This window comes from Panthera tigris, chromosome B1 (genome assembly GCF_018350195.1).
Source record: "Panthera tigris isolate Pti1 chromosome B1, P.tigris_Pti1_mat1.1, whole genome shotgun sequence".
Lineage (NCBI taxonomy): Eukaryota > Metazoa > Chordata > Mammalia > Carnivora > Felidae > Panthera > Panthera tigris.
The window spans coordinates 66,410,841-66,425,183 of record NC_056663.1 but is presented as its reverse complement, the minus strand read 5'-3'; the positions used below and the strand labels follow the sequence as shown (position 1 = coordinate 66,425,183).

At 32.9% G+C, this 14,343-nt stretch overlaps 1 protein-coding gene across 1 annotated transcript in view; it reads right to left on the bottom strand.

Annotated features, from left to right (window-relative positions):
* FSTL5 (follistatin like 5) overlaps positions 1–14,343 on the bottom strand; it is a 791,029-nt gene that overhangs the window by 39,744 nt on the left and 736,942 nt on the right. The window contains exon 15 of the mRNA XM_015538440.2: positions 13,281–13,405. Within this exon, the coding sequence (XP_015393926.2) occupies positions 13,281–13,405 (125 nt within the window). The remainder of the gene's footprint in view (positions 1–13,280; positions 13,406–14,343) is intronic.

Here is a 14,343-nt window from a genome sequence, read left to right as displayed (position 1 = left end):
ATGGACATATATTAAGAGGGTCTATATCAGAATCAGAGAGAGCCCCTTAGATAAAATGAATGGTTAAGTGGGAACAGGAAAGTATGGTCCATTCGCTGGACCATAAAGTATGTGCAGATCAGTCCTAGGAGTTCCGATCAGTAAGGAAGTGGGTTCAACGTAGTTTGGACTTAACCTATATGCAAAAGGAAATATTTTAACATTTTTTTTCTCCCCAGTGCAGAACTATATCATCACAGCTAGGAATTCAGGAAGAGGGATGTAGTGGTTCTCTGTTTAGTGAACTGAAGTAGGGAGAAAAAGAAGTAAAGAGAAACAGTGAAGACCTCATTGCATTAGCAAGGTGCGAGATAAGGAAGCTCAGCTTAGGTCTGTGTCATGAGAGTGGAGAGGAGCAGATTAATAAATAGACATTATGAAGTTAGACATGAGCAGACAGCAAAAAATTACTGTGGGATCTGTAGGGACTGTAGACACCACATCATATTTTTTTTCCTCTATCCCTTCTGAAATCATTTACCTTTGGAAGAGGAAAATCAAACTTATCTAAGCAAAATTAAATACTGTGTTAAAGGTCCCAAAGGATCTGAAGAGCTACTTTCCAACCTAGGTCTTGTGCGAGTCTCAACACAAATGAGAGAGAACGAAAATTCAGAATGCCAAGGGGACTCCAATTAGGGAAATTATAAAAAAATTTTATCAAAGGTGGCTTTGAGATAAGCTCTGAAGGGTTTATTGGGCAGATGATGAAGAAACAAGGCATTCTGCAAATAAATGCAGATAGGTGAGAAAATACGGTGTAGGTTTGCTGTGAAGAGGAGAGTTTAGTTGTAGCACAGGTGCATACAAGAGAGAGAGGGAATGTTTTAAAGATAAGTTTAAGATAATTTGTAGAGGATATCAGTCATTAAGATTTACCTGAAAAGTGAAAAAAGGACTTGAACACTAAAATGTATTAAGTGTTAAGAAACTAAATTTAGACACAACTGAGTTTATAGCTGGTTCCAACACTTATTAGTTAAGTGATTCACCATATGTAGAATAGGGATAAAAATTTATGTAGCTGCTAGTTTTAAATGAGGCAGTGCATAAAAATTCTGAGCTCATTGTCTGGCATAGAATAAGTGCTCAATGTTTCCTCATTATTCTTAACATATTATATAATAACCATAGTAATAAGAACAAAACTATAACCAAGCAATGCAACCTGAGGGTATATAAATGATAAAGTAAACTCACACTTGACTTCAGAAAATCAGGCTTTGCTACTATATTAAAATAAAATTGTAGAAAACCACTTTAAATGATTGTTATACATAGGACCAGAGGAAAGTTGGACATTAATCATGAAACTGCTAGACAATATGAATAAGTGGTAGTCATGTATTTCCTGTATTTCTAATAAATTTCCCATGTACCTGGGCTTCTTTTTCTTAATATTTTCATTCCTTTATTTCCTGATAAAATTCAAATTCTTGATTTATTTATTCACATAACTTTTAGGAAATCATTATGAGTTTATCATAATAAAAAAGGTGAATCTCTTTAAATTATTTACCTGAATGACTTACATTTTAATTTAATGATATTGTTTATATTTAACTAGTATAAATACAATAAAGAAAAATATTTCCCTGGTGAATTTGAAATTTTAATAACAACTTCATAATAGGAAGATTAAATATAACGTATCTGCCTTCTGTAAAGCCACATATTATGGTTATCCAAAAGTGTTTTCAAGTATTTAAAAGTTTTAAAAGATGGTAAATGGATCAACTTGAATTCAGATAAGTGGTAAAAGTATCAGAAAGATTATCAATACATCTTTATATGATGTTGTCAAGGCACAGACTTGAGTCAGGAAATGAAAAATGTAAAAAAAGGTTAATGTGACCTCTCTTTTTATAAGGTCTCTGATAATGATGATACCTATGATATATCTCTTTATTAATAAAGCATTCATTATTAAGTTATCAATATAATGTATATCTCAAAATGACTGTTGCTAAATAATTTCTATTCTATTCTATTTTTGTAGTGTTTATTTATTTTTAGAGAGAGAGAGAGAGTGCAAGCAGTGGGAGGGCAGGGAGACAGGGAGAGAGAGAATCCCAAGCAGGCCCCTTGCTTTGACATGGGCTTGATTCCGTGAGATCATGATCTGATCTGAAATTGAGTCAAACGTTTCACCAACTGAGCCACTGGCACCCCTCTGATTTTATTTCGTAAAAAAATAATTTGTGTCCGAAAAAATCTCTCTAAATTATATTCCATTATGTTCCAATGTGAATAGTAATTTGGACAGAAGTAAGGGTTTTTGATGTCAAAAATTACCAAACAAATTAAGGCTATATACAAGGAATCCTAGAAGACATGTCTAGCCCACATAAAGATATGTGTACCTATGATCTACTAAAAATATTTTTTAACATCATCTTCCTATGTAAACTAATAATCTATTTTCAAATTATTTTCATGTATTAATTAAATAAACATTGTCCAGTTTTTTAATAAAAATTCTTCAGATGTTCCAAATATTCTATTATTTCATATTTGTGCAGCCAAGTTTTTAAACAGAATTTAAATAATATCCACTTTAATTAAAAACATTAAAATATTTTCTATCACTCAAAGTTGATGAATAATCTTGATTTACATTACAGGGGAAAAATCTAGGTTATTTTAGGATTTTCTTGGCTTAGTTACATAAATCAGCCACTACTTTCATAGCACATGCAAACTCTGATTCCCTTTCGTTTCAAAGAACTAAAAATTGTATTTATGGATGCAAATTACATAAGCATAAAAGTAAGCCTCTACATTATGACAAAAAATGAATTACTGTAATTTCATACAGTTTTTCTTGAAAATCAGTTGCCAATATAGAAAAAAATCAATAAGTGTTCATTATCTCCCCCAAATAAAAGAAAAAAATGGAAGATAAGAAAAGTTTTCTTAGTATAGAAAAATTCAGCTAACCTCAGTCTAAACAAACACAGACATTTTAACCATAACTAACCCAGCTAGCAGCTTTATAAGTCATTTAAGACAAGTGTCATTTTTATCTCCTCTGAAGTTGGCTATTTCAATACATTTTGTGAGATTTATATACCTACACAACACTAGTGTGTATACCAAAGGATATAACCCTGGCAGTTTGATATTTGTTGCCTAGTGTTCTTAATCTACTCATGAGGTCATGTTGAGTATTTCCATTTATGACTGTTGACAGATGAGACCTAATAAGCAGTTTCTCTATATATCTACTAATTTGGTTGGTTTTTCTGTAAAAGTACATTTTAAAGGCTTCTGATATCCTTAAGTACCTTACTTTTGCTTGAACCAAATCTTAACCCTAAAACCTGAAATTTTGCGGCATGGTTACTTTTTCAAAAAAGAGAAGCAAGAGCTAGTACACTGCTACATAACAAGTGAATGATAATTTAATGGAAAAAAAAAGGAATGCATTTGTGTTAAAATTATTCGATTGGCTTACAACAACCAGTTCCTTTTTCCTACATGGATAGCCATAGTACGACAACATCTCACTATCTCACTGTAAATATACAGCTAGATTAAAACAGCACAAAATATCAACTTGGGTAGATTCACAGTGAATAGTTTTGACAGTCTTAAATCATTGTAGACAGAGAATATCAGTGTCCATCTAAAGACAGCCCCCCACTACCACCACTAATTATACATTTAAATTAACTTTGTTTTTATAATTAACCAAAATTGAAAAGTGATGTATACATAAAAAAGTATTTAGCCACATTCACAGAAAATTTCCAAAATGTTTTATGACAGTAATTATGAATTTATGCATGATTATCAAAGATAAAATTATTTATTTAACAGTATTGCTTTGTTGAGCCACAGTAAGTCTTTCATTCAAAAGGGAGTTTTTGTTATGCTATGATACTTGTATTTAAAGTTTTAGTACTTTTATCAAATGTTTCAGCAATAAAAATTAATGAATTCATAAGATATTCTGGTAAAAGATATCATCTTCCTTCAATAGAATAATAATATAGTCACTTCAGATAGAATTAGAAACTCCAATATACATTATTCTTTTGTATACACATTTTATGAGATCTAGTTAATGCTTTATAAGCTTGATTCAAAATACTATAATCTATTAAATATATGCATGAAATGGTCATGGAGTGCATATATTAAATTCACATAAGAAATTACTTAAATTCTCAGGATGAGCTCTACCCCTCACTTAATGTATTGCATTATATCTTCACTTTTTATATGTTTATTTACTAATGTTTTTAAATGTTTTTATTGTTTATATATATATATATATTTTTTTTTTTTTTTGAGAGAGAGAGGCAGAGTGTGAGCGCAGGAGGAACAGAAAGAGAAGGAAACACAGAATCCAAAACAGGCTCTAGGCTCTGAGCTGTCAGCACAGAGCTTGACACAGGGTTCAAACTCAAAAGTCACAAGATCAGGACCTGAGTCCAAGTTGGTTGCTTAACTGACTGGGCCACCCAAGTGCCCCTGTTTATTTACTAATCTTAATTGTTACCTGAATCTGTTTTTACTACCAAGCAAAGAGAGCAATCCATGTAATTTTATCATTGACTCATTTAAGGTAAAATAAGTTAGATTTACCATTTCCAGCAAAACTCAAAATCATATGTGACAAAGGAAAAACAAGTACAAGTATGCTGCATATACCCCACAGCTGTCACCTAACAAGAATACTGGGTCCTATCAAATGGACAGACCTATGTTTTACTGAACACTTTGATGAGTTAGCATAAGGATCTCTGAGAGAAGCAAGAGCTATGTTTCTTTGCATAATAAAACTCAAGAGGCAGATCTGCAATGTAGAGTGTTTCTAAATAACATGTTATTCTTGCTCCATTGATTTCTTCCTTTAAAAATTCTATAGAATGAGTCTATTTAGGGGCTTTATTAAATCCTAGAAGTTGGAGTCTACTAATAACATCTGTACAAAACTTCTCCTTTTTTAAAATAATGAGATTCCCATGTTTTAAATACAGTTTGCCCTTTAAGTCAAATATTGTTTCCCTATACAATAAAAAAAATTACAGCTATTATGAGCTACTAAGCTAAGTGTATATGTATCCAAAAGAGATGCTGATCTACTTGGTTCATCCACTTTGGACACTAGGCCCTGCTTATTTATTTATTTATTTATTTATTTTTACACAGGGTTCAGATAGTGCAAAGACCTGTTAATATAGGACAGAGACCAAGCAGGGAAGCAGACTGTGTTCTCTAACTCGAGAAATAATGATGATAACACACTGAATACACACACATACATGCACACACACACACACACACACACATCCCACTTGGCTGCAAGCACACCACTTGGTTTTCTGTCTAAGCATTTTACACTCCATGTGTGTATCACACTAGTATGGTAAAGAAGGTTGAAAGTAAAAAGGTAATCCAGTAACCTTAATGAAAAATAAAAATAGCATTACAGATCCAAGTTGAAGGGTATAGTGTGTTTATACTTCTTTAAAAATAAGATGAAGAAAGCTGTCAAGTGTTTATGCAGAAGATGCTTTGCACCCATGTAATAATGCTGGAAGATTTTCCAGCAATGATTTGTATATGTATATTCAGACACGCTCATAAATCTACATATATGTACTTTAATAAGCAACTTATGAATGTCTTATGTTTTTCAGATAGTGCACTAGGCTCTGTACATGTAAGGATCCCAAGATACAGAAGGTCCTGACAATCTAGAGTGTGTGTTTGTGTGGAGTAGAGAGGGCAATGAAGAATTTCAGAGACACTGGGGAAAGAGAAGGCCATGGTTTCAGACTTTATGAATGTTTCAGATATTTACTATGTAAGAGAATATAGATAGAAAGAGCTCCCACTCCTAGGATATTTAGAATCCTTCTAGTTTGTTAGTTTATTTCTTTGTGCGAGGAATTAGCATATAAGGATGAATGGAGTAAAAAAAAAAGAACTTCATTGAACTGTGATTTTGTGAGCTCTTTAAGAATCATTTTGCAAAACAATTTTAATTGTTGCTTCTCATCCTGAGATTATATTTTTCCTAAAAATGAATTGCCCAACTGATATTTTCAATTTCTAATGTGCTAGGATTTCAGTGTAACCAGACAATTTTACTGCTAAAATTGTATCTCCTTACACCTGGCCTATCCATGAATCAAGTCACAAGTGTAGAGTTGTCTTGATAAATGGCTAACCGTATATATAATTTTGCTTTAACAGATTTGATAAAATATGAAGAAGAATGATATACTTTACTTTAACTTTCACTTTCACAGAATGTTTATTTTTCCCTTGGAGAAGCTTCAAGGAAACATAAATCAACTCCAATCCCTTCTTAATCATTTCCTTGCTGTAATTTATAACAGAAAAGGAGTGCTATAGACCTCTCTCCAGACTCACAGAATAGTGCCCGTTACTTGTTATTTCAGTTTTCTTCATCTCTTGCAGTGGAGCCATAGCCATTGGCTGTGCAGGAATTATGACTGATCCGAAACTGGATAAGCACTGAGCCTCTTTTCCACATTTGACTGCAACCCTCTTACATTACACTCTTCATACTCATTTGACTTTTGAGGGTCCTAAAACAGTACCTCCAACTACCCTTTCCTTTCCAGCCCATCAAAATTGAAGAGTAACACTGAAGTCCACCAACCATGGAATTATCCAGTTTGAGATATTTATTCGACACTGACATCATCTTGGAGTATGTGGTAAGGAAGGAAGGAGTTTTACAAGGAAACTTTTGGAACATTATTTGTTTGTTTGTTTGTTTGTTTGTTTGTTTTGTTTGGTAGGTCAGGTCCAGAGGAAGAGAAAAATGTGGAAACTGGCATTTTCAGGTGTTATTGCTTTTAAGTTCTCTATTATATATACTCTATTCATCTTATTGTTTATCAATGCAATCATTGATTGAAATAACACACACACACACACACACACACACACACACACCCTCCCAAGTTCAAACATTAATTTTAAGAAACTACATAATCAACCAATCAACCCATAAAGTAACATGCTAGTAAGAAAGATTATCAAATTTCCCAACAACTCCATTTTCCTCTCAAGAAGTAGAAGCACTTTAAAGGTAAATTTCTAGAGAAATATAACCCAAAGAAACAGGAGAAACAGAGTTTGAAATTCTAGGCAATATTATCAAATGGTGGTGTTGGGGGTGATGTTAAGGTTAGGCAAGCCTTTCGAAGCATCTCAAACAGCATCATCGAAGTTGCTATCTCCCCTTTCTACTGTAGGACTACTCCTGAAGTAGCACATAGTCTAGAAATGACTTCCTTCTTGTATTTACTGTAAGTCTCCTGTGTGCCAGTTGAACTAGATGGGATTAAACTTGTCTGTAGATGCAGTCATAACTTCAGAGAGGACAAGAGATGGAAGACACGTGATTTGTAGACCTATAAGGGTTAGGCTGTAAATACACATTTTTTCCTTCATGTAGCACCTATTTTAAATTTTTTTAATGTTTATTTATTTGAGAGAGAGAGAAATCATGAGCAGGGGAGGGACAGAAAGAGAGGGGGACACAGAACTTGGCCTAGGTTGTAGGCTCCATGCTATCAGCACAGAGTCCAATGTGGGGCTGGAACCCAAGAGCTGTGAGACCGTGACCTGAGCCTAAGTCAGACGCTTAACCGCCGGAGCCATCCAGGCATCCCAATGTGGCACCTATTTTAAATTGTATCAAAGGTATTATTTTGGTCAGGGAAAATTTTAAAGAATTTCTTAGAGCCCTAAATGTTGTGCCCCTTTAATGGAGGTGAAACGATCTAGCTGTTACCTTCTTCCTTATCTTCCAATTACTTTTATTCATGACAAGTCAAAGGCTCTCAGAAAGACTTCTGCTAATTCCTGCATTTGTTGTAGTTGCTGGCCTTCTAGGTATCTTGCACTAAGCTTTATCAAGTTTCCTTGCTCTGAGCCACCTTGGCCCCTATGTAATTTTCTCTTTAGTCACCCCTCTACCAAGAATAAATCATTCTTTGGAAAAATTATGGAAGAACTTTCAAAAGGCAGGGGGAGTTCCATGGAATTATTTTGTCACTCATTGCTTAGATATCTTCCACCTCATTAGCTACTCCTCTTATTTTTTCAATTCTGCTCACCCGTTGAATCTTTACAGGGAAAATTAAAAAAAAAACATATGATAATTTGATAAATCACTGCCAAACCTGTGTTTTTTTGTTTTCTATACTTATTAGAGTAAAACTTGCACAGTAAGTTGTAATCTTTACACATACTACAACACAAAATTGACATTAAATTCTTTTCTCTTCAGAATGGTACCAAAAATTTAACAATATAAATTATGTAAATGTTCATTCTTTATGAATTTTAGTTGCTTTGAAGTTAATACAACCATTGTAATACAATCATTTTTCTGGGGAAAAAAAAACAACTTGGTTTTAAATCACTTTTTAATCTCTAATTTAAAAAATCAGTACAAAACTTATAAAATCTCCCATGCATTAGCCAAATCATAAAAATATTAAGAGTAGAACTATAATATCATTCAAATATATTTATTTGCATTTAATGATATTATAATAACTCAGCTCTTTGGGTACAAGTTATGAGTACAATATGAAACATTTTCCTTTACATTTGTAGAGCACTTTTGATTAAAAAAGAAAAATTTTTTCTTTTTTCTTTTTTCAGGGAATTTAAATTTTCCCTGAACAGTTGGAGGGGGGATATTGACCAACTCACACTCAAATGTATTAAAAAATATCTATGCTAGAATTTTAATAACATTTTAAAAACAAACTTTCAGTCAGCCTTTCAGAAGTTGAGTAAGTAGTTGGAACTTTGGGGAAACACGATTATAATACACCTTCTCTCATCTTCCTGGAACTTTAGTTTCATTAAAATAAACTGAATTCACAACTGGGGCTCACATATGCATATCTTAAAGAATGGCTGCACGCTGGTTGGAGTTCTTTATTATCTTCTGGATAAGCACTCATATTCAAGAAAGTGGAAGGCAAGGACACAAGCTTGGTCCAGTAAACAGAAGTCAACAGTTTAAAGACCATTTTGATTTAGATCAAAGATAGCATGGCATTGATGTATCTGTTTTATCCCCGGCCTAGGACTCAGGTACCCTTCTGATTTCTACAGATAAAAAAGGAATACATAAAACTAAAGGGGATTTTTCTCTAATAAAGTGTCACTCTATAAGATAAATTTAGAATAACTATATGTGGCCTAGGCTGTGTCTCTCAAGGAATGGGAAGGAATTCAGCTGAGAAACTGAATGAGTAGATGGAACCAGGCCTTCCTTCTCAGATATTTTTAAAATGGAAATTAGTTTTTTGAAATGAAAATTCCTCAGGCCATTCAAAATGGGTGAAGAAAATGTGAAACATATGTACACACACACACACACACACACACACACACATTGGAATATTACTCTGCCGTAAAAACAAATGACGTTTTTCACAACAACATGGATGGACCTAGAGGGTATTATGTTAAGTGAAACAAGACAGACAAGGACAAATATCAAATGATTTCACTAATATATAGAATCTAAAAAGCAAAATAAGTGAACAAACAAACAAAAACAGAATCATAAATACAAATAGCAAACTGGTGGTTTTGAGGGAGGGGCTAGAAAGCAGGATGAGTGAAATAGGTGAAGGGGACTTAGAAGTACAAACAGAGAATATGGTCAATAACATTGTAATATTTATGTATGGTGACAGATGGTAACTACTTACCATGGTGAGTACTTTATAACACAGACAATTGTCAAATCACTATGCTGTACACTTGAAACTAATATAACATTGTATGTCAACTATACTTATGTTAAAAGGGGGAAAATAAATTAGAATCTCAAGGACTTTTAAAGTACTGAGAATATTAAGCTGTCTTAAAAAGTGAACATCTTCCTAAATTTTGTGAAGACTGAATTTTTTAAATTTTTTATTAAGTTTATTTATTTATTTTGAGAGAGACAGAGACAGCACCAGTGGGGAAGGAGCAGAGACAGAGACAGGGAGAGAGAAAATCCCAAGCAGGCTCCACACTGCCAGCACAGAGCCCAACATGGGTCTTGAACCTACAAAATCGCAAGATGATGACCTTAGCCAAAACCAAGAGTTGGACGCTTAACCAACTGAGCCACCCAGGCACCCTGACTGATTATATTTTAAACTACAAGTTTATTTTTTAATATAGAATGATAAAGTAGTTTTGGTTCTCTTAAATTCCTCAGTCTTGATTTACTTTATACACTAGATTAAACAAGCTTGAGAATTATAGACACTAAAAAAAGAAAAAGAATAAATAAAAGAACAAAATGAGAAGAAGCCAAGTAGGAAAAAAATAGAGACTTTTAGCAAAATTGAACGTATTCGCAAGGAAGCCCCTGAACCAATGTAAATTATGAGTAGAGTAGTCTGAAAGATGATTATGGGCAACATAATACTTAAACATTATTTCATTCCAGTCCTTAGAATGAAATGAAGTAAACTAGCTAAGGTCACAATAGCCAATGGCAAATGGTGTTGCTGGGACATTCAGGCTTAAATTATCTGACAGGAAACATAAGTACTTGTTACTACTTCTACAGAATTCATGTGCTCTTAATGCTGTATTTGTTGCATCTCTGATATCATGTTAGATGTTGAGAAATCCGGTACATAAGAAATACAGTTCCCTCATTGCTATATAATTCCCTCAAAACTGTACAAATTCTGGTTTAGGAGATGGTGTAGTATTTTCTTCTTTATTCCCATTCTTATGAGATATGTGAATTAGGAGCCTACCAGTTTTTAGGCACTTAGAATATAAAATCCTGACACTTGTCCAAGAGCTTTTCAGACATTGGAGATATAAATTATTTGTAGTGAGAGTGTAGCAATCTGAGAGAAAATTAGATTAATGTGATGAGGGGTCAGAGGAAGGAAACTCATATTAATCCAACACATATTATGGGTCAGACCTTCTGCATAGCCTGGAAATATATACCAAGCAAAACAGTCAGAAAATAGTTTCACATTCCAAAAAACACAATTTATAAAAAGATCAATCTTTGCAACACATATTTAAACACATGCCAAATTTGATTAGAAAAAATATGTTACATGAAATTGGTAGAAGAAAAGATTGTGTCTATCCGTCAGATTTTCCTAATGTAAAAAAAAATTCTCATTATGTTAAAAATAGTTTATGTTTAATGTTTTGATTTTGGAAATGTATGCTAAATTTTACTCTTACTCTTCACTTTAGTAATAGGAATAGTGAGTAGAATAGTAGAATAGTTGCAGTAGAAAATTTGACCATCTGCATTCATTAAAATGGGACTCCATATGCAAGTAGGATTGTAATTTAGTATAAATAAAGCAAAACACTCTTGCATTTCACTATGCATCCTTAAAAGGAAAAAGATTTAAAATATCCTCAAGCACACTTTCCAGTGTTTCTCATAATATATAGAAATAACCCAAATAAAATTTTGCCTTATATGTGTTCATATTATTAGGATGCTCCTCTAATTATTAGCTCCATCTCTAGCTATGTTGTAGGACCCTAAAGAGATGTTATGTTCTGACTGCATATGTATCAATTCTATAATTGTGCAATGCAATCTTGAATGTCAATTATAAATACAACCCCAGAAATACACATAGCACTTACAGCATTTAGACAAAGTTAAACTCTTGGCCTGGTAGGTATCTTACCATAATGAAATAATTTACTGGTTGCAGGGGAAAAGAAATACCCCCGAACTGTACACTATTAACCTGATTAGTGTTATAGACACAGAAAATTTGCTGCAAATAATTCCATCTTTAATGCATTTGGAAAAAAAGCAAATTTCAGAATAGTATATTAAATACAGTAATGCATAATAAGAAATGGGGTAAATAAAAGTAAGTTTTACGTATTAAATTATTGATTAGTGATAATTCATCAATAACTTGAAAATAAAAAAGGAATAGTTGTTACTCATAACACTCACTGCCAATTAAATGAAGTTGTATCCTTATCAAGTGTATAAAAATATTTTTAGGTACCATCTCAAGTGGTACCATTTTTGGTTAATATGCTGATTTCTTCTGTATCTGAACTATTACAGTGCTTATAGTCAAATGTAAAAATTATGACTTTGATACAAACAATTTTAAAATATGCTGCATTTTCAATAAGTTCTACTTATTTTCCACAAAACATGCAATAATTGTGACAGGCCATTACATTTTTTAATCACTTTATTGCTGAGTACATAATAGACACTCTGAAAGTAATGGTCAATTGCTTGAAAAATATGCTAACCTCTTTGAAAACATACTTGACTGTGCAAATGACAGTTTATATGTAATGTCTGACTATGAGCCACAAGTCTGATTTATTAATCCCCCTTTTTTTCCTCATGAAAGTTGAATTTCATAATCTTTCATAATTCTTACAGCTCCAATTCTTAGATAATTTCCAATTTAATACAAGAGAAATATACACAAGAATCAATAATGACTCATATAACATATCTGGAGCATTTCCACCTCATTCACTTGAAAAACAGAATGTTATTAGTTAGGTTCAAATTCACTAACATTGCGAAGCAATACTTTAAAAGTTTTCCAAATAGATTATCAAGATACACAGTACCTGAAATTGTGATATTATCCAGCATTTAAGCCACTTCTATGGAACTTTGGAGTGACGTCATTCGAAGTTAATACTTTTCTTCCTCTTGTAAGTACACACAAAGATGGAGCACAATAACGTATTTCTCAAAGGGTAGACCTCAAACATTTTATTTAAACTTACTGTATACTTCCTAATACAGCTTTATATTAATTTCTTATGGACATTTTTATAGTAATTTCTATATAGACGTGGTGTAAGAATGTCATTATAATATATTGAATAGATTTCTAGAAGAGTGGTTCTTTCATCATGCTGAGTTCAAATGTCAGCATTTTGTAAAAGCCTAATAAGAAGACTCTAATGACAGCTTGCAAAAATATTAACTGTAAAATTGATTTAAAAATGCAACTGATCTTTTAAAATTCACTTCCTTATTAGGCCTACAAAGAAATGCATGACAGGAAACTCATTACTAATGTTGGTAAATAAAATTTCATCAAGTAGATGAGACAAGGTAAATCAGGTGTGTATTTGTTGTATAACAGAAAGGTGTTTTAGTTTTTATGATTTCCCATGGCTTCCTGTCTAAATTAGGAGGAATCCAAAAATTGATCATTCATTTTAGCACTTACCTCATATGTGTGATGATGAGTGTTGTCATGGGGATAAAAAAATCATCCACTCGGTCAAACTGCTTTCCCACAGGCTGGGTGTGAATAGTGTGATGGGGAACATTCCCACTGGCCAAGGTTATTACCTAAACAGAACACGCCATGGTTAGACATTGGCAGTGCATTCCCTTAATAGTATCAGTGTTAACTTTATTTAGAGATGAAACAAATCAGCAGTTGTTTCTTAGATTCTTTATTACCATCCTGAAAATTAGTACATCATTAAGCAAATTGGAATTTTGTAATTGTTTGCTTATTTTCAACATAGTAATTTGTTTTTATAAAGAAAAAAACAGAAAAAGATTTGTCTTGAATAATTTCTGCTTAAATTATAAAATTATTATAAACAACTTCTGTGTTATAAACATGTTAACCTTGCTATAATGAGAAAAATAAAAACAAGCATACATATGATGTAAATGAGATTATTAGCTTTCCTTCCTTCCTTCCTTCCTTCCTTCCTTCCTTCCTTCAGTTTTGTTAAGGTATAACTGATGAACAGAAAACTTTTAATATAGAACAGAGCTGGAAATAAAACTGAAAACTCTAAAACAAATCACACATAATATTTTAGCGCTTAATAATGTTAGAATAGATGAAATTATATTTAACTTTTTCCTCCTATACATTGAAAATAACAGGTTCGGGGCGCCTGGGTGGCTCGGTCGGTTAAGTGTCCGACTTCGGCTCAGGTCATGATCTCGCGGTCTGTGAGTTCGAGCCCCGCGTCGGGCTCTGTGTTGACAGCTCAGAGTCTGGAGCCTGTTTCGGATTCTCTGTCTCCCTCTCTCTCTGCCCCTCCCCTGTTCACGCTCTGTCTCTCTCTGTCTCAAAAATAAATAAACGTTAAAAAAAAAAATTAAAAAAAAAAGAAAATAACAGGTTCAAGTAAGTTTTTATCAAAGACTTTTCCTCTTTTTATTCATTGTTAATTGGTTTTTAAAACTTTTATAGTCCATTCAAGAAAAGATGACTACATTTAAGCTCTTTTGTTCCTCATATCCCATTATGCACCAAATTCTAT